The sequence below is a fragment of the Carcharodon carcharias genome, chromosome 2, assembly GCF_017639515.1.
Source record: "Carcharodon carcharias isolate sCarCar2 chromosome 2, sCarCar2.pri, whole genome shotgun sequence".
In the NCBI taxonomy this organism is placed as follows: Eukaryota; Metazoa; Chordata; class Chondrichthyes; order Lamniformes; family Lamnidae; genus Carcharodon; species Carcharodon carcharias.
The window spans coordinates 118,443,957-118,471,759 of NC_054468.1; the positions used below are offsets into that span (position 1 = coordinate 118,443,957).

General features: G+C 44.4%; 1 protein-coding gene across 4 annotated transcripts in view; it reads right to left on the reverse strand.

Annotated features, from left to right (window-relative positions):
• Positions 1-17,090, reverse strand: part of kif16ba (kinesin family member 16Ba) — a 146,947-nt gene extending 129,857 nt beyond the window's left edge. For 3 of the 4 annotated variants that reach the window (XR_005946343.1, XM_041215291.1, XM_041215272.1), the window contains exon 1: positions 16,829-17,090. Coding sequence is in view for 3 of the 4 variants with exons in the window: in XM_041215291.1 (XP_041071225.1) it covers positions 16,829-16,875 (47 nt within the window). In the remaining variant the exon portion in view is untranslated. Of the gene's footprint in view, positions 1-4,210; positions 4,322-16,828 lie in introns of all 4 variants that reach the window. The other variant, XM_041215282.1, reaches the window with a different exon arrangement.
• Between the last annotated feature and the right edge of the window lie 10,713 nt (positions 17,091-27,803).

Below are 27,803 nucleotides of genomic sequence, written 5' to 3' on the forward strand. Positions count from 1 at the left end.
CGCCTGCAGCCACTTACTGCTCATACGAGTGTGAAATGGCTACAGAGCACTCTGAGTCAGAGGGGATGTGCTCCCCGAAAAATTCAGGCCCATGTTTCTGCGCATTAGGCCTTTTATATTTACTAAGCCGATTCTGTTTCATCCTCCATTTTCCCACTAATTCCAATAGTCACAATGCATGCTTGCATTGTGTTTGCATCACATCCAAGCCTGTGATTTTTAAAAAAAATCATCATGACTTCTCAATCTATCTGGCTTCATTCCCAAAATCTAGAGCTTAGGTGGGGAGTGAAAGAGGAGGTAAAAGGACACTAATAGATACAGTCACGACAGCTCTACTAATCCTGTTAACAGCAAATTATCCGTACTCATCGAGCTACATAAAAATAAGAGGTTATCAAAAACCACCTAAAATGATACCAGTAAGGAATTTGTTTAACTACTACATTTATATGTATATCATATATGATGCTAATATATGCAGACAACAACAAAGATAACTAGCATTTAACAAACCCCTTCAATTATCTTTAATAAACAACATTAATGTATCAGCCATATTATTATACCGATGCTTTAAATCTTAAAACACGGCACTACACTCACAGTGCTACAAAGGCAAAAGCAACGATTGTTTTCAATCCCAATTTAGAAATGTTTCAAAATCCTATTGCAAAGTGTTAACCATTTGATCAAGGTCTGTGACAGACAAAGAACTAAAATGCTACAAAACTATGGAAACAAACAGGCCTCTCTTCAGTGACTCTGACCTTAGCTATCACTCAAACCCACCTGGCTCTTCAAGGTGGCCAGTAGTGGATCTACGGAGGTATGTCCTTGTTTCGTTTTTTTATATAAGTTCAGTGCAAAAGATTAATTTTAGATGTAGAAACATTATGCAAAACCACTTAGTCAATGACTTTGAGTCACCTTCAGCTCGATCTATCCACCTGGAAGCTAGTTTGGGAGTAAGCTGGCTGAATGGGTGGGAAATGGCATGACTGCTTCAGCCTCATACTCCGGGAGGTAACACTATACAATACAAGTAAATTTAAAAGTCCGTATGACTCTTCTTCAGAGCTAAAGAGAAGTAAAAATAATTTTTACTTCTCTTTAGCTCTGAAGAAGTCATACGGACTCGAAACGTTAACTGTTTCTCTCTCCACAGATGCTGTTAGACCTGCTGAGTTTTTCCAGCATTTTCTGTTTTTGTTTCAGATTTCCAGCATCCACAGTATTTTGCTTTTAAATTTATAAGTACCTGCCAGCACAATTCCAACACCTTGGACTGACTCTCCAGTCATCCCATACAATTGAAGATTTTACATTTCTATAATACCTTTCACAACTCCAGGACATCCTAATGAAGCAATTTTGAAGTCTAGTCACTGCTACATTAGAAAATGTGACAGCCAGCTCTGACAAGGGAGATAACGACCAGATAATCATCTTCAGTGATGCAAGGGTAAATATTGGCCAGGACACCAAGGAGAACACTCCTCCCCTCCTTCAAAGTAGTGCCACTGGACCTTTTATATCCAGAGGAGGCAGACTGAGCCTCATTTTAATGTCCCTTTGCGCTACTTCAAGAATTCAAAAGAGTTGGTTAAAAAGGAGTTTCCTTTTAGAAATGTAGGATTTTAAAAAATCTCAGCCTCTAGGTGTTTTGTTATTGAAGCGATCCTCATTAGCTTCTGCTGAAACTTGCACACGCCCAGCTGGCATTCACATGATACTTCACAAAGATGCCTGCACCTGTGTGTTGTGGTTCTCAGTTTGAGGAAGTTACAGTCCCTAAATCTTAAATCACTATATCCTTTTGGGTAAAATTCTGCAACATTTAATCTATTTCCTGGCAACACGAGCAGAAAATATGCATTAGAAACCATCCAGGTCATCCGTGTGATGTCCACCGAGGAACTAGAATCTCTACCCAGCTGCTGGAAGCTATGTTCAAACATCAGTTTACTCCAGGTTTACCAAAAGCACTGTGCCAATCTCAAACTCATTATGAAACTCACAAAAAACTGTATCAAAGCTCGTACAATGTTCGTAGCTAAATTTATACCATGCACACTCTGCAACAAGCTACTTTACTCTGCCAGTATAGCCAAAGGAATACAAGCAGTAATGTGAAGCAGTTTATGAACAAATCACATATTTCTGAAAGTAATCCTAAAAATCCTATATGAACTGTTGACAGCATTAAAACCTTCCTAGGAGTTTTCACATTAGTTATATTTGGGTAAACCAGGCAGGTTAGGTTGTATTCCTACAGCCCGTGGAAGATAGGGATGTAAAAGGGCAAAGTGTGATTATGTTAATTTAACATTGGAATTTCTGCTGGATGATCTTCCGCTGCCACCCTAAATGATGACCTTTAGCGACTTGCCTCATTCATCATTAATAGCAAGTGCAGATGACAGCGGAAATTGTACAAGAATTATAGAAAAAACTCAAAGTATTTCATTTCTCATGTGAACAGGAAAATATGGAACTATGCTTTGGGGAAGATAAATAACATAGAAAATCTCTGACAAGTCACCATGTATTGGTTCCTACATTCTTACAGAAGTATTTCCGAAATAAATCACAGCTTGTTTCTTCACTGGGAGGTATTCAGATTTTCCTCACCCAAATGATCACTTTCAATAGTGCAATCACAAAAATTGCAAACAATTGGGATGGGGGCAATAAAAACAGTTCTTTAAAACAAAACGACATTTGCTAAACTGATAATGTGTTCTGTGCTTGAATCACACTTAAAGATATGTGTTAAGGAGCTCATTTGGCACTTTGCCTAAGCAAACTTTAGTGTTACTGCTTGTATGAGCCTGGCAATCTAAAGATGTTTTTAAAATACAAGCTTTGGCTCCGCATCATTAAATTTATGTAATGTAAAATGGACATCAAGATTCTCTTTTCTGCTTCACTTCAGTGACAGGTTGAGTTCTGGCTCAGGATTCAGGCCACATTTGCACTTTAACTGCAGTTTTCTTACAAAGCAAGACTACGCAAACTTAGCGTGTAGAATTTCAAATCAGTTTTAAAAAAATTGTATTATGTACAGGGCCACTGCTTCAGTGACTGGAAAGGTCATATTCAGTGGGTATTACGTGGGATTTCTATTAATATTCCAGGAATGATTTTTCTATGATTTGAAATTGTAATCAGTAGCCTTGACCATCATATGAAAGACAGTTATACCCAGAGCAGTAGTATGGATAAAATTTCAATCACTCAGCAACGAAAGTGGTACTTTACTACAGAGAGATGCATAGTGCAAAGCCGACATGCATTTAAAAAAAGCCCAGAAATGCCTAAAAGCTATATGCAGATTACCGATAACACAGTTATAAGACGGCTCAGGGAAGTGTTTTGGGGTATGTGACGAGACATAGTTCTAGGTTATTCATTACAGAGTAAGCAGTGTAGTAAAACTCATTCAGTGCATATAAAGTTTTTTTTTAATGCCAGCAAATCTACGGGACAAAAATTCGATACAAAAATCCTGAATCAATGTTCAAGGCCACTGATTTATGCTTTTCAAAAAACAAGAGTTGTAAAATTTAATCCCCAAAATTGGACTAATATCATAGCTCTTTCAAGGAGCCAGCATAGGCACAATGGCCCTCCATACTGTAAGATTCTATGATTAAATATCAGTTATGAGGAATATATCGTAATTGTTTCTGTATTGCTCGTTGCTAGATCAATTCAAAACAAATCCTACTGCCTTGCTCTCTTCCCATATCCAGAGCGTTTCTTTCTCTGCTTCCAATATCTTTGTTTTGGATTTCCAGCATCAGCAGTTCTTTGTTTTTATCTCTGTGTTTAATTGACTGCCACTTCTCTTCAAGAAATGCCTACCTTGAAGAAGTTTTGTTCTACTCTTCGTCAGGATTTTCAAATCTCTCTCTTGCCTTGTTACAATTACACCCTCCCCCCCCCCCCGCCCCCAAGCTTCTCCCCCCACCTTAAACCAGCTTATATTTCACCCCTCTCCTATTTTTACTTAGTTCTGTTGAAGGGTCATGAGGACTCGAAATGTCAACTTTGTTCTTCTCCGCTGATGCTGCCAGACCTGCTGAGTTTTTTCAGGTATTTCTGTTTTTGTTTTGGATTTCCAGCATCTGCAGTTTTTTGTTTTTATCCATCCACCTTTCTTCAGTCCATTGGCTGCATTTATCCTGCAATCACATTTACTCACTTTGGTGCCATATCCTTTCAACACCTTTTCCTTTATCCACCTATCCAATCTGATCCTGATTGTTGTCAGTTTCTGTTCAGCTGCTGGTCCCAGAACTTAAAGAAGTATCTCCTGTCAGAAACAGATTATAGTTTCAGGAAATATAATCACCAGCCTTGGTAAAATGCTGCCATGATAGCAAAAATATCTATGACAAAGAAAATGAATCTCAAATCTGAGCTGTAAGATATTGTCAAAGTGCCACTCCAATGATAGAATGTTAATAGCTAAGTGACTTGTAAAATGCTTAATTTAAAAAAACTGTTAGATGGCATAAATGGGAGACATTGAAAAGTCAAGAAAAGGTGCAAATAGCTAAAAAGGTGAATAGACAAGAGAAAGCCATCTTAAGAAAAAAGAAAAGAGGTAAACTGAGAAAAAAAATGTAGATGTGGAGGGTCTGAAATGAAACAGAAATGTTGGGAACATACATAAAATCTGGCAATCCCAAAAAAACATGTCAACACCTCCCCCAATCCACCCAAACGCTAGAACTGTATTAATGAAGGGTCTAGACCCAAACTGTTAGCCATTCTACTTCCACCACAATGCAATCCATACCCCCATCACCCATTGCTATAGTCTGCCATTTTCTTTATAGCAAAGGGATGAATGTAGGTGAGAATCTCTTGCCAGGACCGGAGGAAATCAAATCATAACTCAAATACAAGGCAAATTGTTTTTTTTGCCCCAAATGAACAATTTCTAGCTTCCGACAAAAAACCTCCACTTATTATGATCTGAGCTGATATTACTACTGGACAAGTCGTATCCCAGAGTGAAACCCAGCTGGATAGACATTAAGTTTTATTTTTTGTTTAGATACGTGGAGAGTGGCTACTGAACAGAGTCACAGGAGTCAGCTGACGAACCTTTAACAAAAGAATAAAACATTTATTAAATAAGAAAAAAACTATATAAGAATACTCCTTCACTCACAACTATATCTTTATAGATAAATACAGGTTTGGAAGGACAACACAAGTTACACAAGTTATCTTATACTCTTAACGGTCACAGTAAAGTACGCAGTCCAGGTAAACCAACAGGCAACCTGTGGTCAGGCACCACTCTCTGAAACCAAGTGACAGATGCCAACCCAAACAGATGCTATAGGTCCCTGATCAACTCCCCCGCAAGACGCTTGTCACACCGTGGGCCAGCTGGTCTCACTGAACTCTGCCTTTCACACACAGGGTTTCCAATCTCCACTCTCAAAAACTCGCTCTGGAATCTTCTCCCAAACAACACTTTCTCTCAGACGCCTTCCACAAGGGTCCACCTCCAAGGTTTCAAACTCTTCTTCCGCATATCCTCTCCCCTAGATTGCCACGTGCATTCAGACCTCCTACCACACACTCTCTTCCATTTACTCAGCCATGCCGACAGGACACCACTGCTTCACAGAATTACAGGATTATTACGGCGCAAAAGAAGGTCATGCCCATAGTAAAGAGTTACAGACCTTCAGCTGTCCCCTTGGATTTTCCGGCTTCTATGCTGCTTTAAATCTGTGTCTTGCAGCTTTCTCCCTTTAAGCTTGAAACCTTCCTCTCTGCTCCTTACTTTCACTTCCATAGAACAGGACCTTTTCCAGATTTCTGTCCTTGTCCTTTGTCTATACAGTGTAATCTTGGGACCTTTCCTGTTCCACTCTCCTGGATTTTGGGACTTCTTTAGTTTCTGGGACCTGCCCCTGCAGTTTCTTCTCCTGTGTCCAGCTTCTCCTTGCAGCTGGCTTCAACTTTAATTTGGGACTTGCTATCTGACCTCTCTGAAATCCTGGCTTCAACTGAAATGAAACTACTTATCTGTTTCTGTGGGGCCTCCTGTTGCAAGGCAACAGCACAGTATTTTTTCCAACTTGTTTGTTTTAAATGCCTTCATTAAAATGCAGGCATCTTGTAAATTGCAACTAAAACTCAACTTATTTCTTAACATACAAATACAGAAATACAAATTAAACTTAGCTTAAAGCTAAAACTTAAACTTAAAGATATACCTTATTCCTAACACCCCCAAATACAAATATAACTTACTTAAACTATCTCTATTTCCAAACACACTGCAGAAGCGGGAAATCTGAAATAAAAACAAAAACGCTGGAAACGCTCAGTAGATCAGGCAGCCACATGAATACTCAATCTCTCCCTTAAGCAACACCGATTCAACCCATCTCAAAGCTGTCCTGGTTTACAGCTTCATTTCATCCTTCGCCTCATGGAGCACTTTAACAAAAAACTCTATCTTCCTTTCAGGTGTGAAGGATCGCAAGCTTCACCAACTCATGAATATCAACACCTCTTCAGCTCCTCCCTTTCCTTCCTTCTGACTCCTTCTCTTCCTCAAGTCTCACCCCTTGCCATGTATTCACAATATTTTCTGACCCTCCTCTCTCTGACTCTGAATGCTCCATCCTTAACAAAGGCCTTAGTTTCATCCCCTTACTTCCCCGCCTCAATGAATTACGAGCTTATTAAAACGATGAACGCTTCTTGTCGCCTCTGCATCCAATTCTTTGGCCAGGAGTCTCTCCAGCACCAAATGGATCCTGTCACCTGTGTCTAACATTCTCCTTTCACCTGGGCCCCTCCCTCATTACATCTCTAGATCTTTTCATTGCGAACTGCTGGCATGGCATCAGCCATCTCAATTTCTCCACTCTACTCACTCTAACCAATCTTCCTCTGAAATTGCTGCCACTTCTCTCACTCAGGTCCAACCCTAACATCGTCATCAAACCCACTGACAAGGGTGGTGCTGTTGTTGTCTGGCATACTGATCCCTTCTTTGCAGAGATCACACGTCAACTCCCTGACACTTCCTCCTACCTTCCCCTGGACCATGACCCCATTACCAAACATCAAGCCATTGTATCCAGGACTGTCACTAATCTCATCTCCTCTGGAGATCTTCCCCCCCACAGCCTTCAACCTCAGTCCCCCAACCCTGAACAGCCCACTTCTACCTCCTTCCCAAAATCAATAAACAAGCCTTGCTCAACTCATTTTTCAGCCTGTTCCTGCCCCACTGAACTTAATTCATCCTATCTGGACAGAATTACCTGGAAAAACTCAGCAGGTCTGGCAGCATCGGCGGAGAAGAAAAGAGTTGACGTTTCGAGTCCTCATGACCCTTCGACAGAACTTGAGTTCGAGTCCAAGAAAGAGTTGAAATATAAGCTGGTTTAAGGTGTGTGTGTGTGTGTGTGTGTGTGTGTGTGTGTGTGTGTGTGTGTGGGGGGGGGGGGGGGAGAGATAGAAGTGGAGGGGGTTGGTGTGGTTGTAGGGACAAACAAGCAGTGATAGAAGCAGATCATCAAAAGATGTCACCAACAATAGAACAAAAGAACACATAGGTGTTAAAGTTGGTGATATTATCTCCTCTCACTTCCTCCAAATAAAAGGTGTGGCTACGGGTACCCGCATGGGCCCCAGCTATGCCTGTCTCTTTATGGGGTATGTGGAACATTCCTTGTTCCAGTCCTACTCCGGCCCCCTTCCACAACTCTTTCTCCGGTACATCGATGATTACTTCGGTGCTGCTTCATGCTCTCGTTGGGACTTGGAAAAATTTATTAATTTTGCTTCCAATCTCCACCCCTCCATCATTTTCACGTGGTCCATCTCTGACAATTCCCTTCCCTTCCTTGACCTCTCTGTCTCAATCTCTGGCGATAGACTGTCCACCAATATCCATTACAAACCCACCGACTCCCACAGCTGCCTCGACTACAGCTGCTCACACCCCACTTCCTGTAAGGACTCCATCCCATTCTCTCAGTTCCTTCGCCTCCGTCGCATCTGTTCCGATGATGCTACCTTCAAAAACAGTTCCTCTGACATGTCCTCCTTCTTCCTTAACCAAGGTTTTCCACCCACGGTTGTTGACAGGGCCCTCAACTGTGTCCGGCCCATCTCCCGCGCATCCGCCCTCACGCCTTCTCCTCCCTCCCAGAAACATGATAGGGTCCCCCTCGTCCTCACTTATCACCCCACCAGCCTCCGCATTCAAAGGATCATCCTCCGCCATTTCCGCCAACTCCAGCATGATGCCACCACCAAACACATCTTCCCTTCACCCCCCCATCGGCATTCCGTAGGGATCGCTCCCTCCGGGACACCCTGGTCGACTGCTCCATCACCCCCTACTCCTCAACTCCCTCCTATGGCACCACCCCATGCCCACGCAAAAGATGCAACACCTGCCCCTTCACTTCCTCTCTCCTCACCGTCCAAGGGCCCAAACACTCCTTTCAAGTGAAGCAGCATTTCACTTGCATTTCCCCCAACTTAGTCTACTGCATTCGTTGCTCCCAATGTGGTCTCCTCTACATTGGAGAGACCAAACATAAACTGGGCGACCGCTTTGCAGAACACCTGCGGTCTATCCGCAAGAATGACCCAAACCTCCCTGTCGCTTGCCATTTTAACACTCCACCCTGCTCTCTTGCCCACATGTCTGTCCTTGGCTTGCTGCATTGTTCCAGTGAAGCCCAACGCAAACTGGAGGAACAACACCTCATCTTCCGACTAGGCACTTTACAGCCTTCCGGACTAAATATTGAATTCAACAACTTTAGGTCTTGAGCTCCCTCCTCCATCCCCACCCCCTTTCTGTTTCCCCCTTCCTTTCGTTTTTTTCCAATAAATTATATAGATTTTTCTTTTCCCACCTATTTCCATTATTTTTAAATATTTTTAAATCTTTTATGCTCTCCCCATCCCCACTACAGCTATACCCTGAGTGCCCTACCATCCATTCTTAATTAGCACATTCGTTTAGATAATATCACCAACTTTAACACCTATGTGTTCTTTTGTTCTATTGTTGGTGACATCTTTTGATGATCTGCTTCTATCACTGCTTGTTTGTCCCTACAACCACACCAACCCCCTCCACTTCTCTCTCTCTCTCTGCCCCCCGCCACCCCCCCCCACCACACACACACACACACACACACACACACACACACACACACACACACACACACACACACACACACACACACACACACACACACACACACACACACACACACACACACACACACACACACACACACACACACACACCTTAAACCAGCTTATATTTCAACTCTTTCTTGGACTCGAACTCAAGTTCTGTTGAAGGGTCATGAGGACTCGAAACGTCAACTCTTTTCTTCTCCGCCGATGCTGCCAGACCTGCTGAGTTTTTCCAGGTAATTCTGTTTTTGTTTTGGATTTCCAGCATCTGCAGTTTTTTTGTTTTTATCATCCTATCTTGACTCAGTTGTTTTCTCTCCTTGTCCAGTCTCTTCCTACCTACATCTGCAGTTCTGATGAAAGGTCATCGACCTGAAACATTAACTCAATTTCTTGCTTTAAATTGAACCAACAGCAACTTTCAAATTTGTTGACGATACTAAAACAGAAAAAGTACTTTGAATAAAGAATGAAGCTAAATAATAAAGGCAATATAAAATAAAGGACACAATTCTAAAGGGGGTGAAGGAACATAAAGATTTAAGTGTTTATAAGCACAGGTGATTGAAGGCGACAGAGCAGGTTGGGAAAGCAATTATACAGGAACCCAGGATACTGGGCTCTAAATAAAGACTTAGAGTATGAAAGCAAGGAAGTTATGTTAAATCTGTACAAAACACTGGTTTGGCCTCAACTTGAGTATTGTGTCCTGTTCTGCTCACTGTAGGAAGGATGTGAATGCAGAAGGAAGGATGTGAATGCAGAAAAGATTCACAATAATGGTGCCAAGAAGAGGAACTTCAGTTACGTGGATAGATTGGCAAAGCTTCGGCTATTCTCAGAGAAGATTGAGAGATTTGATAGAGGCATTCAAAACCATGAGGGGTCTAGACAGAGTAGAGAGAGAAATCGTTCCCATAGGCAGAAGGATGGAGAACCAGAGGACATAAGTTTAAAGCAATTGGCAAAAGAATCAAAGACAACACAAGGGTCTTAGATGGTGGCGAAGGCAGATTCAATCGTGGCTTTCAAAAGAGAATTAAATAAGCACATGAATGGAAAGATTTTCAGGGGAAAGAGAGGACAAGTGGGATAGATATTTTTTTCTTGAAGAGCTCCAGGGACTCAATGGGCCAAATGGCCTCCTCCTGTCCTTGTAAGGATTTAGTTTACCACCTACCAACCCAAAACAAGCCAACACTGATAAATGTAAATTGCACTTAAATTAAATAAGATATGCATCATAAATATGCAATGAATGAAACTCAATCAGCACAAGGGACTGGAAAAAGCAGCTGAGGGTAACAACAGTGAACGTGCTACTTTCAGTGTGTAAACAATGTAGTGAGGCAGCAAAGAAAGTTGCTATAATCTAGCATTAATAATGAAATACCAATCTCCAGAAGTTATATTAAAGTTTTAGGAGGTTTTAAGGTTTGGCTGTACCACACTTGGTAATATTGTATTCAGTTCCAAACACATTGCTCCAAAAATACAAGCTGAGCACAGAATACAAATTGATCAAGAACGAAGATAAGCCATGAGAAAAGATGACAAAACCTCATGTTGTACAGCTTAGAGATTTAGAGATTAAGGGCAGATCTCTCTAAAGTGTACAACTAGTGAATGAAATACACAAGGTAAACTCAGAAACTGCTTCAGGAATGTAGAACAAGAGGATACAAATTGACAGGAAAGTAAATTTAAAGCACAAATCTGGAAGAACTACTTTTACACAGCGATAAATGTTGAAATAATTGGTCACACAGGACAGTGAAGGGAAAAACAGGGGAGATGCTCAAATCTTTTGGATTCCAAGCTGAGAAAGTTAGGAATGAGTTTCAATAAACTGAATGAGGTGTTCTTGCCTTTGATTATTTTTTTGTCACTATTTTCCTATTTAACTGTTTATAAATCAGTCTGGTACACAATTTCATAATGGGACAAAACCAGGGAAACATTTCGTTCTGTTTGCTTCAAAATTCACCAAGGTGCAAGAAAATAACATTGCTACAACAACTTGCATTTATATGACTCCTTTAACATAGTAAAACATCTCAGGGGACTTCACAGGAGTGTTATCAAACAAAAGATGACACCAAGTCACATAAGAAAATATTAGAACAGATGGCCAAAGGTTTGGTCCAAGAGGTCGGTTTTATGCAGTGTCTTAAAGGAGACAGATGGAAAGAGGCAGAGAGGTTTAGGAAGGAACTCCAGAACTTAAGGCCAAGGCAGCTGAAGGCAATGACGGAGCAACTAAAATTGAGATGCTCAAGAGGTCAGAATTAGAGGAGCGCAGAGATCTCAGAGGGTTGTGTGACTGGAGGAGATAATAAGGATAGGGAAGTACGACGCCATGGAGGGATTTGAAAACAAGAACGAGCATTAAGAGGCGTTGCTTAACCAGGTGTGACACAGGTCAGTGAGCACAGGGGTGAATGGGAATTGGTGCTTTATAATAGTCAAGTCTAGAAATAACAAAAGTATGGATAGGAGTCTCTGCAGCAGATGAGCTGAGGCAGGGGCAGAATCAAATGATGTTGGAGAGATGGAAATGGGCGGTCTTAGTGATGATGAGCGTTGGCAGAAGCTCATCTCAGAGTCAAATGACACCAGGGTTGCAAACAGTCTGAATCAGGCTCGGACAGTTTCCAGAAAGAGGGACAAAGTCTGTGGCAGAAGCAAACCCATTGTCTTCAGTCTTCCCAATATTTAGCTGGAGGAAATTTGTGCTCACCCAGTCCTGGATGTCAGACAAGTAGCTCAATCACTATCCCTGCAGTTTTCCCAATCACAGAATTCTACACAACAGGCTAAATTTTCTAAATCATTTACTACGAGTCAGTGAAATGCCCATGTGGCAAAAGTAAAAGCTTACACTTATTTTTGACAGTCCACAAAGTTAGCAAAGGCAGAATGAAAACACACAATAATGCATTTTAAGCAGTGTCATGATATTTGTCTTGATTGGGTGTAATTTGATCCCTGGTTCACAAGACACCAAAACTGCAAGTTCAAATTTCAAATAGTTTATAGCCTCAGCTGAACTACTCCCTTCCAATAACAACAAGGTACGACAATCCCTTGCAACAGGATGTGATATAAACACATGATTATGTAGAATAGGACATTGTCATTACATCATTGAACTATTTTATCAACACATCAGCAAGGGATCAAAATACTCTTGAAATACACTCAACTTGTTATTCAACTGAACTACAGGATGAATGCTTACACTTACGGCTGCAGGTTTCTAATTTATCAATTAATTTTGAACTATTTTACTCAGGTTATGGGAGACTTTGGTAAAATTCATAGGCTTAACCTGACTTTGCACAAGATAATGGGCACTGCACAACAAAAACATACAACTTTAATATTGAGTGTAAGGGTTCAGTTAAGAGCTGCCCAGAAACTATATTTATAGTAATAAAAAAAACAGAAAATGCAGCTCCTCAATAGGTCTGGACCTGCTGACTATATCCAGCATTTTCAGTTTTTATTTTAGATCTCTAGCATCTGCAGTTTCCTGCTTTAGTGAATTTACAGATCCTTGTGAAACACTGGTAACAAAAATTGTATCATTAGTCAGTTAGCCAGCTCCCTGTTGTGTTTCTAAGTCTTCAAGCATCCTGCTTCTCTCATGCTGTGCAACAAAGACCAGGCTTGTAAGCTAGCTCTCAACCTCTGTCAACTGGAGTGACTTTAGGTCCAACATTTGGTGATATAGTGTAACCCAGGGGTCGAACAGAAACTCTTGTCATTGTATTTCAGTTCATGAATTGGCAAGAAACTTCCCATTTCTTTCCTACTTTTTGGATAGTGGAACAATAACATCAACAGACCGTATAATTTCCGCTGGGAAGAAAAGTCTTGCTCTTATATAGGAACAGGAGGCAGCCATTCAGCCCCTCACATTTGTTCTGCTATTCAATTAAATCATGACTGATCTCTATCACAACTCTAACCACCCACCCTGGCTCCATAATCCATAAAACACTATATACTCATAAAAATGTCGAAAGTTAGGGGGTCAACTTTTATACGGGTAATGTTTTCGAAGGGCTTACTTACAAATCAAACACATCCACCCAGCACACCGAACATGGCTCTCAAAAGCATCCACAAGGTAATAGGGCAGGTGGCGCCCACACCAGCTGTTATTGTTCGCCTCTCTGTATTTTTATTAAGGAGCTTGCCCACCCCCACTGTCCCATACCCCAGGAGAGGAAGCAGCAGCACTGGATGGGCCTGTGGTTTCAATGCTGCTCGGGAGCCAGGGGAAGGTAAGGGAAGGGCCCTGCCATTGGAAAAAGTCACACTGACAGCTCCCAGCCCTTGGCCTGGGCCTTGGTGCAGGTCAGCATTCACGAGGGCCCGACTGGCAAGACCTGAGGCTCCCCTCCCAAGGAAGGACAAAAATCCCAGGGGTTCATTTATTTAAAGTTTGGTCTGGAAGTTCATCCCTGCATCCTGTTTCTACGTGCACTGTTCACTACTCATCTCCGATCTATTAGTTTCTTCCTCCCTAAAATCAAAAGCAACCTACATTCTTCCTGCCTTAATTGACAAGTATAAACTGGAGGAGTTACGTTCTAATGAATAATGAATCAAGGTTATTGATGTGATTGTAGAGACTATACTATGCTTCTGAAATTTTTTGCCTCTGATCCCCAAAAAGCAGGATCGACTTTTGCACGAGGTAGAAGAGAAGCTACGGGTTTTTCAGGCTAAGAAACATAGGGTCGACTTTTAAACAAAATCGACTTTTACACAAGTATATATGGTATTCCGGGCCAACAAAAATCTACCAACCTCAAGTTTTAAATTTGTAATGCACTGCAGGAACTTACCAAGGCTCCTTAGGCTACACTTCCAAACCCACGACCACTACTATCTAGAAGGTTAAGGGGAGCAGACACATGGGAACACCACCACCTGGAAGTTCCCCTCCAAGCCACACACCGTCCTGACTTGGAAATATATTGACGTTCCTCCACTGTCGCTGGCTCAGAATCCTGCAACACCCTTCCTAACAGCACTGTGGGTGCTCCTACACCACATGGACACCCCCAGCAGCGGTTCAAGAAGGCAGCTCACCACCACATTCCCAAGGGGAATTAGGGATGGGCAATAAATACTGGCCTAGTCTGTGATGCCCAGATCCCATGAATGAATAAAAAAAATACTGGCCTCCCAGCCCTCAACCAGGGGATTGGGGGGGGGGGTTCCAGATTTCAACTACCCTTTGTGCAAAAAAATGCTGCCTGACATCACCCCTGAACTACCTAGCTCCAATTCTAAGATTATTGTTTAACCAGACTCTACCGAGCTGGATTTTGGCATCCATGTCACTTCACTTTATGGTCTTCACAGAGATCAGTGGATATTGATACAATCCCAACTTCGAATAACGCTTGCTTGCGTCTTGAGCTATTCCATTATGATGCTGTTTTATGTATCAGAACCATAAATCAAATCATGCAATTTAAGGTGGTGACTGAAATGATAATAAATTACATTAAATGCAAATGCTGTCTTCCCTTAAAATAACCAGGCAGAACTGTAGTGCAAACCTTGTGCTTTTATCCAGAAAATCTTTTGGCATCCAAGGTAGAGAGCATTGTCAGTAGCATAACACCTCTACTGGGTCTACAGCAATCTAAACCGATATGTGTCAAATTCATATTGGTAATATGATTAAACCAGTTACAGCTGCTCTTTGCTTCCAGTGTTCATTTTCAGAGGACTTCAGATCAAAAGGCCTGAAAAGATGAAAAAATTATCATCCACTATGAGAAGCACAGCGAGCATATATGGGAGTCATTAGCTCAGTGCTCTACTCAGGGTTATGAAACTTGGCATTTGGCATCATTGCACACCACTTGAAGACAATAACACAGAAATAGATGCAAATGTTACGATATAATAAACAGCTATTGTCATATTATAAAAAGATTGCGTTTATGATCATATCCAGCATTTGCAACTTTGGCGAGCTTTCACTAAAAGCTCAGAAAAGCCTTGTTTCAATCATTTTCAGACTGACCACCTGCATCCAATAAATCACTACAACATACCTCCATTTGATCTGAAGTAAATATTTACTTTGCTTCTAATTTAAAAAGTACATTCAAGCTCAATCTAGCCTCCTGACAAACAAACAGCGCTGAATGAGGTAGACTTAAAGGAGGTAGACTCATTGCACTTCACTTCAGAGCCAGGTCACCTGATTTACACACCATGTTTGCCATAGGCGTGAAGTGATAAGAGCTTTACACTCATGAAGTACGAATTCATCCACAGGAGGTTTCTAAGTGAAATTGCGGCTTTGCGCCTTTCAGATCAGCTGGTGCTCAAAACAAAAAACAAACTTCTCCAAACAACACGTTGAAATTCTACGAACATCTAGCCCCCTTTTATTCAACAACAACTTCCGCCTTTAATGTAGAAAAAGTAGTTCGCAGGACGATTAACAAGATTTGACATTGGGCCATGCAAAAGGATGTTAGGACAGGTGGCCAAAACCTTGATTAAAGGTTAGAGTAGGTTTTAAGAAACATCTTAAAAGGAGGCGAGAGAGAAAGAAAGGCCGAGTTCCAGGGAGGGAACAACTTGCATTTATATAGTACCTATAACGTAGTCAGACATCCCAAGGCACTTTACAGCAGCATCAATCACTATTTGATGCCAAGCCACATAAAGAGTTTTAAAAATAACTTGTATTTAATTAGCACCTTTCACAAGCACAGGATGTCCCAAACTGCTTTGCAGCCAATGAAGTACTTTTTTGAAGTTTTTTTAGTCTTTGTAACATAGGAAATACAACAGATAATATGTGCACAGCAAGCTCCTGCGGCTATTTGATAATAGCCAGATCATCTGATTTTTTTACAATGTGGATTGGGGGATAAATATTGGCCTGGACGCCGAAGATAACTCCCCTGTCCTTCTTCGAAATGGTGCCATGGGATCTTTTACATCCACTCGAGAGGGCAGATGGGGTTTCCGTTTGATCTCTCATCTGAAAGACAGTGCAGCATTCCCTCAGCGCTGCACTGGAGCTCCTTTGAGCAAATCATCAAGCGTTTGGTCAAAGAGGTAGGTTTTAAGGATCATCTTAAAGGAGGGGAGAGAAAAGAGCGCGACGGAAAGGGAGGGGAAACAACACAAATTTGCACAGCGCCTTCAAGGTCAGAAAAAAATCCCAAGGCACCTCCTCGGAGGAGTGATTCGTTTGACAACTAGTCAGGAGAGGAGACATTAGGACAAGCGATGGAAAGCTTGATTGGTTTTAAGGAGCATCTTGAAGAGAGAAGAAAGTGAACCCCACAGTAAGACACAGACCAGGGTCACCGTGGAGCAAGAATATTCCAGACATGTCATTCTTTGCTATTGAGATCCAGTGGATTTGATGGTTTTGGTTGTTTTTTTCCTGCCCTGTTTTGAATAAACTTTGCCCCTCCCCCTCGCCCCGGGTCTTGCTGCCAGAGGTGACACTGGAGCTGCTTGGAGGATCTGGAAGCTTCTGGCCAAGGTGGCAGGGGCCCGTCCTGGATTTCGCGGGAGCCCGGTGCTCTGTGGCCAGTTTCTGCCGGACGCTTACCTCAGGTTCATGGGTCTCAGTCTCACCGCCACCTTCACCGAGGCCATGGTTCCTCACGCTCCGCTCTTCTCCGCGTGTGTGTTTACGGTCGGCTCCCGGTACGGCCCGAGCGGCCCAGCGCATTTGGGAAACTCCTCTCTCTCTCTCTCTCGATCAACGGCCTCGCCGCCCGGGTTCCTGCATCATCAGCATCCCCTTTGCCCCAGCCCGGCTCGGCCCGGCTGAGGCGTATCGACAAATCAGCTGGCAAAACGCTTTACGGGGCCCGCCGAGGCTCAAGAAGAAACACGACGTCCCCGCCCCGCCCACTTACCCCTCAACAACTGATTGGGCGGTTCCGGGCCGGATCGACGTGGGAATTGTCCAATCGGTTCACCCTCCCCAAAAGAAAATCAATACCGTCGCCGGACTCGACCCGCCCTGATGTACCGCCTGCGTAACGTCACGGCGTCGAGCGACGCGCGTTTCCCATGGAAACGTCACGGCGCCAGCCGGGCCCGGCAATGCGCCTGCGCGCCTCCATCCCATTGGCCATGCAGTTGGGCCCAAAAGGACTGCTGAATGAGATGAAGCCCTCGCCCCCTCCACTTTCACTGGCTTTTTTCTCTCATAAATTAAAAGAAAGTGAATTTAAGCTTGTCAGATGTAATCAAAAGTGTTACTGGCCTCTGGATGATGCCCAGCAGAAGGCCTCTGGCCACTGTCACCACCCCTCCTTCTGCATCAGGTGGCCAAAGATTAGGTGCCCTGGGTCTGATGAAGGGCAGCGAGGAAGAAACAGTTATGGATCGGACCTTCTTCACCAAGAGGATCCTATTCAAGCTGTGTGGTTTCAAGGCTGCGGAGATCTACTGCTTACAGGACTTCCCCAGCGCTGGATTTTTTGATGTGACGTTCAAGCAAGTGGCAGCTTGCGTCAAACTCCTGAAGGTGTTTGAGGAGAAGAAAGACCTGCCAGAAATGAAGATCCTGACGGCCGAGCCGCTCTTTGCTCTGCCGTTGCAACGAGACCAGGTTGCGACGGTACATCTTTACAACCCCTTCGTCCCTGTCGCTGATGTGCTCACCTTCCTTAGCAGGTACTTTGATAAGGTTGGGAGCTGCACCGCAGTTAGAGACGATTTGGGGATCTGGACATGTAAACGCCAGGTTAAGGTCACGCTGAAGACCGACGGTAAGGGAGCCATCTTCCACCCTCCTTCCAGATTCCCAACGGGGCAAGCCGTGGCTACCTTGTCTATGCTGGGCAACCCACACTTTGTCGTTCATGCGGCAAGGCTGGTCATGTGGCGGCCAACTGCAGCGCCGTCCTCTGCAAGAACTGCAAACAGGAAGGGCACCAGACAAAAGACTGTAAACAGGCTAAGTGCTGCAACCTGTGTGGTGAGGCAAGTCACCTCTACAAGACCTGCCCCAAACGTTGCCGTACTTATGCACAGGCAGCCAAAGCCAACGAGGGGGAAGCAGAAGAAATGCCTCGTGTCACTCCAACCACCAAGGCCCCCAGGGAGAACAATGGGACAAAGGAAGACACAGAGAAAGATAAGGTGGAGGAAAAGATTGGGGCAACAGACAGCCAATCAACAACACTGCCCCCTGAACCTCCCACTCCTCAGGAGAGCGAATCAATGGAGGAAGAGGAGACAGCAGTGGGAAAGCAGCACGGGGAGTGGTAGCTGGTGAAGAGAGCCAAAAGGAAGAAGGGGCTAAGAAGAAACCAAGCCACTTCCCAGACAAGAGGCAAGAGGTATCTCCCATCCGACGCGGATAACAGGAGCAGCAGCTCTTCGAACGCAGAAGGGCTAGGGCGGCACCGACAGAAGAAGCGGCAAAACGCTAGGGAGTTGGAGGACGAGACACCCAAGCTCCAGAACATTGGAGACAATGAGGAGACCAGCGCACCCCAACTTTGCCCACAACCCAAAGAGGCCAGTGTACCACAGCCCCAGGAATCTGGGAGCAGTGAGGCGCTCAGCGCACCCCAGCTCCGGGAAGCCAGGAGCAGCAACTCCCCAGAGGGGGAGAGGATTGGAGAAGCTTCTCCAACAGAGGACATTTCAAACCCCGCTCTCTGCACGGACCCCCAGATGCCACCCGAGCAGAACATCGCCAATGGGGAGGTTCAGGACGGTTTTCTCAGCCCATCCAAAGTGAGGCAATTGGAGCACACTACGGGCATGAAGGAGCAGACCAAAGGTCTGGAACTCTCAGAGACAACAGGTTTGGTAAGAGACTAAATGCTTTAAAATGGGTTTAAAGATTGTATCCATAAATGTGCGTAGCATTAAATCTACTATGCAATGTGTTGCGACCTTGGACTACCTTGCCAAGGTCAAAGTTGACCTGTTGTTTCTGCAGGAGTGTGCGATACCCCACCTCAGCTCCTACAGGCAATGGTCACGATGGTGGTCCCACGGGCCATCGATCTGGTCGGAAGGAAACAACTCTCGTTCCTCCGGCCTGGGGATTCTGCTGCGGGGAGGCAGCTTACCCGTCTCCCAGGTTAAGGAGGTGGTGGGCGGGTGCCTCCTCGTAGCAGACATAATGTACAAGAATGCTCCACTCCGGTTAATTAACGTGTACGCCCCGTCACAAGGGGCTGAGCGGCTGGAGGTTTTTCAGCAGCTCCCACTGCTGCTGGCGACCTCCAGGCCGGTCATTCTGGGCGGTGACTTCAACCGCATCATTGATGCGGCTGGACGATCCGGCAGGGCTGAAAGCGGATTGGAAAGCCACGTCCAGATCCCTGATGGAAACAGTAAAGGATGCCAAGCTGCACGGCGTCTTCAGCAACCCTGCAGACAGTGCGCAGCGTAGGTACACCTGGTCGCGGCCTGACGGGTCTGTCCATTCCAGGATAGATTTCCTGTTTGTGTCCCATGCATTCGCAGTCAGATCCACCGACGTCAAGCCAGTGTTCTTCTCTGACCACTGCCTCCTACTGGCTGACTGTCACTTAGCGGAATACCAGAGGGTGGGCAGGGGGGTATGGAAGCTAAACGTGCAACTGCTGACCCCAGAGAACATTGAGGAGCTCAAGAGGGATTACAAAGGTTGGAGAACCGTGAAACCCCACTTTGAGTCACTGACGCACTGGTGGGAAGCGATCAAGGGAAACATCAAGAGGTTTTTCATCTTCAAAGGCACCCAGAAAGCTAGAAAGGTACAGAGGGAAATGTCCCGACTACAGAAAAACATGCAGAATCTGCTCCGGCTACAGTCGATGGGGGTCGATGTCAAGGAGGAACTCTAAGAGGTGAAGAGCCAGCAAGCCTTGCTCTTTGCCTCGGAGGCCTCCAAGATCATCTTCCGTTCCAGAGTCCACTCCGTGGAGCAGGACGAGACGTGCTCACGTTTTTTCTTCCAAAAGGTACACAGAGAGAGCTCTGTGATCAGCAGCCTGAAGGAAGAAGACGGCTCAGTAAAGTCATCGCAGTCCGACATTTTGAGGATCAGCAAATCCTTTTATGCCAGACTGTATGACATGAAGCCCACAGACAGCACGGCCACCCAGCCCTTCCTGTCCTCTATCACGGAGGTCTCAGACGACAGTACACGGGAGAGCCTGGACAAACCGTTAACTCCTGACGAACTGACTAAGGCCCTTGAGTCCTTCGAGAAGAGTAAAACTCCCAGAAGCGACGGCTTGCCGGCGGAGTTGTAATCGCCTCTGTGGGACTGGATCGGCCTGGACCTGCTAGAAGTGTACGAGAGTATGCTTCTGGCCGGCAGCATGTCAGAATCCATGAGGAAAGGCATTATCACCCTCATCTACAAGCACAAGGGGGAAAGGGAGGAAATTAGAAATTGGCGACCCATTTCACTGTTGAATGTGGACTATAAGATTCTGTCCAAGGTCATCGCCAATCAGGTCAAATCCGTTCTGGAATTGGTGATCCACCCTGACCAGACCTGCACTGTGCCGGGCAGGAAGATCTCTGACAGCCTCGCGCTGCTCAAGGATATGATTGCCTATGTACAGGACAGGGGTGTGGATACCTGCCTCATCAGCCTGGATCAGGAGAAGGCCTTTGACAGAATATCGCGCCCCTACATGGTAGATGTGCTCTCCAAAATGGGGTTTGGGGAGGGAATTTGCGATTGGATCCAACTGCTCTACACTAACATCAGTAGTGTAGTCTCTATCAATGGATGAGAATCAGATAGCTTTCCGATTAAATCTGGAGTCAGGCGGGGCTGCCCTCTCTCGCCTGTTCTTTTCGTCTGATGCATAGAACCCTTTGCTGAGTCCATCAGGAAGGATCCGGGCATAAGAGGAGTGACAATCCCAGGCAGTGGAGGCAGTCAGGTCAAAGCCTCCTTGTACATGGACGATGTCGCCGTCTTCTGCTCGGATCCCCTGTCGGTGCGCAGACTGATCCACATCTGCGACCAGTTTGAACTGGCCTCGGGAGCCAAGGTAAATCGTGGGAAGAGCGAGGCCATGTTCTTTGGGAACTGGGGTGACTGATCCTTTGTTCCCTTCACTGTCAGGGCTGACGGCCTGAAGGTGCTGGGGATATGGTTCGGATGGACCAGGGCACGCGTTAGAAACTGGAAGGAGCGAGTATCTATGGTGAAAAGGAAACTGGGCATGTGGGAGCGACGCTCCCTCTCCATTGCAGGTAAGAACCTGGTCATCAGGTGTGAGGCACTCTCGCTGTTGCTGTACATGGCGCGGGTCTGGCCCATTCTACACTCCTGTGTGGTGGCGATCACCCGAGCCATCTTCCGCTTTATCTGGAGGTCGAAAATGGATCGTGTCCGCAGGGACACGATGTACAAGCCTCTAGATAAAGGAGGAAAAAACGTGCCCAACATCGCCCTCATACTGATGGCCACCTTTGTGTGTGGCTGCATCAAGCGGTGCGTAGACCCTCAGTATGCAAACACCAGATGTCACTACATGCTGAGGTTCTACCTGTCCCCAGTGTTGCGAAGGATGGGTCTGGTCACGTTGCCACGGAACGCTCCAAGTAATTGGACCGTGCCATACCACCTGTCCCTCGTGGGAAAATTTATGCAGAGAAACACCTTTGACCACAAGTCCATCAGGCAGTGGTCGGCACGTAATGTCTTAAAGGCCCCGAGGGAGAAGGAGAGGGTGGACCCGGTGGGATGGTTCCCCGAGCAGACTGACAAAGTCATTTGGCAGAATGCCTCATCGCCAGAACTTTCCAACAAGCACCGAGACGTAGCTTGGCTGGTGGTGAGAAAGGCCATCCCCGTCAGATCCTTCCTACACGCCAGGAGTCTCACCCCCTCGGCACGTTGCCCTCGAGGTGGCTGTGGTGGGGAAGAGACCGTTGTTCACCTCCTTGTAGATTGTGCCTTTGCAAAGAAGGTCTGGAAAGAGATGCAGTGGTTTCTGTCGAGGTTCGTCCTGAGCAGTTCTGTGACATAGGACTCTGTGCTCTACGGGCTGTTCCCAGGGACACACACCGAGACAAACATCAACTGCAGCTGGAGGATCATCAACTCGGTAAAAGACGCTCTTTGGTCTGCCCGTAACTTGTTGGTCTTCCAGCGCAAAGAGTTGTCCCCGACCGAGTGTTGCAGACTGGCACATTCCAAAGTCCAGGACTACGTACTGAGGGACGCACTAAAGTTTGGGGCAGCCGCCGCAAAGGCGCTTTGGGCAAGGGTCGCTGCCTAAGACCTTTCTGCCATAGTGCACCGAGGGGCTCGGAACTGTAAAGAGCCCCTCGGGATGTACAGCTCAAAATGAATGTCTGCCAATGATTGTAATATTTATTGTTTGTACTGATACACCTTGTGATTCATGTTGTAAAAGTTGAACCTGATTGTATTTTTGTGATGGTGATTTTGAAATGGTTTGAAATGTTGTTTGAAGATTTATGAATAAAGTATATTTTTGCAAAAAAAAAAAAAAAAATCAGGTGCCCTGGGTCTGAAGTGCAGTCAGACAGCGAGGCACAGCGTCCCATTATGTAGTGGAGGAGAGGCCACAACCGCTCCCATTCCGCGTGGAAAGGGAACATGGACTCGTAAGCCGCAGAGCTCCAGTTCTGTCTTCTGCTCCCCGTATGTTTGAAATAATCACACCTTTGGACTCAAAATGCTGGAGCTTCAGCGAGTGTATTTCTGCATGTGGCTGGTGGACTGATACATTCTTGCTCAGCACCTGACTGCAGAGCAGTAGCACATGTGGCACCCTGGATGTACATCTGCAGAGCAATTAGTTCCTAACTCTTTCCAATAATATAACAATACAACACTGCACAGGAGTTGGTGAACCTGGTTCAATGCCTGTTGCGCATGGCCTCTCTGCACAACCCTCTCCATGCCAACTTCCTGATGAAATGGGGGGACACTCGGGCCTAGCAAGTCCTCCACCAGGGACTCCACCTCCACTGGGCGAAGGGATGGAACACCAGGACCTGTCTGTGTTCCTTATCAGTAAAATTTCCCCGCAGGAACCTGCCCTCTAGCTCTTCGTTGCATCACACTGATTGTTGGGAAACAAAACTCTTGTGCCTTCTCTCGAACAAAACTGGAGCACTGGAAAGTTTTAACATCATAATCATCTGATTTGTGCTCTATCTGTATTTGGCTGACAAGGGGAATGAAATGGGGATCGTGCAGAAAGGAATGGCACAGTCAAGATTTCTGAGAGATTGCTTAATTTGTGCAGTGGAGGTACTTGAGCAGAGGATTTGCACTGATCGGAAATTCCATCCAAACAAGGGTCAGCCCAGACAGGATCGTTCGACACACTCAAACCTCTGTAGGACAGAATGGAAGGATGATTGAGAGTAGCAGTCGTTTGGTGACATAAGCAGTGAGGGGGCTGGATTTCACTACCTCTAGTTCCCATCTAGAGAAAGGTGGAGGGGGGGGTGTGGGGGGAAGAAGTGAAAGAGAGAAAAAAAGACAAAAAGGGGAGAAAAGATTTTTGTTTAAATTTTACTTCTTAAAATCTCCTTCATCATCTGAAGGAATGATCCTCCAAACTTTTAATTGTTCACTTTTTGGGACCGAAGTCCAAATGGCAGCCATTAAGAATTATGTCATTAAATAAGTACTTCAGCTATTAATTACTAGACTTGAACTTTCTGCAGCGGATTTAATGGATAATTAATGTGCAAACGCAACAATTTCATGAAACTTGAGGTAGTTTAAGTATGAGATGGTGTTTACAGAAAGCTTAATGGATCAAATTGTTCAGTTAATGTTATGGAAACTATGGTGTTGACATATGAATTTATCAGTAAAATTGCTCCCTGGGAACTTGTCTCTTATTAGCATCGCACTAATGTGCAAATAACTCTTGTATGTCTTTTCTCAATCAAAACTGGAGCAATGGATAGCTGTAGCATTGTTTCCCCTGATCTAACTCTATTTGCTTGATTGCTGCTCTGCCATGACTGGATAAGTGCTGCATCCAATTTGCTATCACCCTTAGATTTCTTTAAACGTTGTTCTCAACGATTTTAGCACCATTAATAGAACCTGTGTGTTGCCCTCTCACCCTGGGTTCAGACTCATTATATCTATCCTATCACTGATTCGTCCATTTTGTAGATACCTGGTTGTTTCTGCAGATCTGAGTGCCCTAATGCTGTGTATTGTGCTCTGCATTTATCACAATGTCTCTATTTATTTCAGATTTGCAGTGCTGACGATTTTCCACAGAAATTCTGTAGTTATGTAATCTTACCAAAGGCATCAGTGTGCCAAATTTTAGAACAGTCCTGGACCAAGACATTTCATGGCATTGTTACAAATTCAATTTATTTCCAAACTCCGTGCTTATGTAATATTAATCGTTTTGTTCCTTTGAGTGCTGATAAAGAGGTTAAAGGACAAAATCAACAGTGATGCTTGATGTTGGGAACTATCATCCAAATAAATATCTTTTGTCCTTGAAAAAGGAATTTGCAAAGAAATTCATTCCCCAATATTTCCACCAGTGAGCACTAATTCAGGATGATGTCTCTCTCTAATGTGCTTCCAACTTAAATAACTGCTCTTCATTTTCTTGTAGCTCTTCCTTGTCAGATGACCAGCTCAACTTTAACATTTTACAATTCAGCAAGTTATTCTTAATCTCCTACTTAATTATCCGCCTCTTCTGCAGTTAGAATGATGAATTAATTTTCTATCTTTTCATAGACCAAACTCAATTTATCATCCTTACTGTATAATTTACAATCGATCTGACAAATCTTTAGTCAAACAAATACTGACAATGGTACTTAGGATTCTGAGCACAAGAACTAAAACGATGGGCCAAAATTGCTGGGAAAATAATGGTGAGTTCTCTGGCAACACCATTATTGTGTGTAAATCAATTTGTGGCGGAGAATATTTAGGTTATGTTTCCCGCCAACGCCATGCATGCACCATGCATGTGCACTCCAAGTGTGTTGCTCCGTGATGTCATTTGAAGTGATGTTTATGCCTGCATGCTGGTTAATAACTTGTCTTTGTGGACTTGGTCTCTGAAGGTTTTGTTGAAAGGGAAATCATGTCCCCGACCTTAGGGAGCAGGGACATATTGGTGCACGGAGCCGATCGGGCACAGGACAATATTGGCCGAAAACCAAGGCATGAGACTGTGAATGGGACGTAGGACCACGGAAATATTGGCTGAAAACCGGTTTTCACATTTCACCTGATATCTCGGCCTAAGTACCGGCCTCCCCTCCCTACCCAACCCAATCCTCGGAAACTTTGGGGAGGCCACACTCGAACTGTGCAGGGCTCAGAAACTGGGTGAACGGCTTCAGGATCCGAATAAGATCCAACCGGCACTGTGTCTCCTGCAAGTTATGTCATTGACTTTCTGCGCATGTGAGGATAGATATTGGTGGCCATTTTGCGCACCCATTTTGTGTTGACAGGAGATACAGTGGAATATTTACACAATGAGGTTGGATTTGCCACAAATTGCTGGATAAATTGTGTTCCCTAAAACCAAAAATATTACTAGTGTGTTAAGGATAAACAATAGAGAAATTATCTCTGCTGGTTGATGCATTTGGATGAGGGAACTTAGCCTAAATTAAAGTCAGACCAGAAGAGAAGGCCTGCATGGAACACTCAATAATTGAAGGAAATTTAGAACTCTGTTCTGCAAATGCCAATTGATGTTGGATCAATTGTTAATTTTAAATCTGAGATTGGTCTATTTTTGTTAACCAAGAGTATTGAGAGCTATGGGGAAAAGATGGTGCAGATCAGCCATGACCTTATTGAATGATGGAACAGGTTCACGGGGTTATACTTAGGATTCTGAGCACAAGAACTAAAAGAAATTTCTGGGCAAATAATGGTGAGCTCTCTGGCAACGCCATTATTGTGTGTAAATAAATTTGTGGCGGAGAATACTTCGGCTGCATTTCCTGCCAACGCCATGCACATGCAGTCCGAGTGTGTTGCTCCGTGACATAATTTGGAGTGATGTTTATGCCTCTCGTTACAATCTGTGTGCTTCCTTCGTCCAACACTTCTCTTTCCATAGTGCAGTACCAATCCACCCTCACAATGCTCTCAGGGAGACATGAAATTCTTCAGATTCATTGAAGATGTGTCTGCGACTTCCTCTTTACAGAAACACAGGAAGAGATAAAGAAAGTTTTATGGCAGAGAATGTGGCCACTCGGTCCATCTATGCTGGAGTAAAGTATTTACTCTTTTGTGAAATCACATATCTGCTGTACAGAGCCTGATATACGACTCCATTGGAAACCCTGAACAAAGGACTTCTAAATTATCAAGCTGACAATGTCACTAAACACATTGAAAAAGGAATCCTTATCTGCAATCTGATTTTAGTTAGACTTGATCCTCTAGATTTGAATAAATGTCCAACCATATGGGGGGTGGCAGCTAGGAAAGTGGAGTTAAGGTCACAAGCAGATCAGCCATTATCTTATTGAATAGCAAAGGAGGCTCAAGGGCTCAAATCTCAAATGGCCTACTCCTCCCATTTCTCATATTTTTATGACACCTCCCGATTGGTTATAAATGTGTTTTTCTATTTTATTCACAGAAGTTGTGAACCTGTGAAATTTGGAAATTACCAAAGCATGCCATTACTAACCTTTCAAAGCTGTTTTATCATCAGCTTACTTATTTCCTCTCAAATGTGGAAAGGGCCCGTTCAGTGAACTTTAATTACCACAGGGACTTTTGGTATTCTGTGGGGAAGAGAGATAGCGAATGAGGAGAAAGATGTCCCTGCATCCTGTGACAACGAGAGGAGTGGTAGTCCAGCTGGAATTTGTTTCTTGGGATCCTGCCATTTCAATAGCTTTGTGTGATTTGAGAATCAAAAATCTACTGAAAGCTTAATAAATAAGTGGAGCTTTAGCCAAGCCAATCGTCTTCAAAATGAACTGACAAGTCCATCAGCCAGTGTCAAAGCTATTTCATCATGATTGACTTTACCCATCTGAAATGGTCAGTTGGGGCAATTTTATCTTTTAAATGCTGTGTGAAAATGGTGTTTTATGTACTTCCCCCACTCTTTCAGGTCCATAGGTTGATAGAGAGGAAGATTCCAAAGATCAGATGCGGAGGGCATTCATCTGTATACCTCACGTCATGTTTACATTTCAGATGACTCTGGAAAGGTGTGGGTTCCAAGGGATTATTGCAAAGAGAAAATAGTGCAGCGATATGGGGAAGGAGCAAGGGATTGGGACTAACCAGTTGGTCTTCAAGAGCTGGCGCAGACTCAATGGGTCAAATGGTTCCCCCCCCTGTGCTGTACTATTCTATGCTTCAATGCTGTCTAGATCCAGTGCAAATGTGAAGGCTCTGCAATTCATAAAGCTTCTAAATAGGATTTCCAACCCTCCCAGAATGGCCAGGCGTCTACCTATATTGGCAATAATCTCCTGGTAGCCAAAGAAAGCAACCCGGGATATTTTCAAACAATATTTGAAAAAAAGATCCATCCCATAATTCGTCATCAGCAACCAGCAAGAAGGGGAAAGAAACTTCA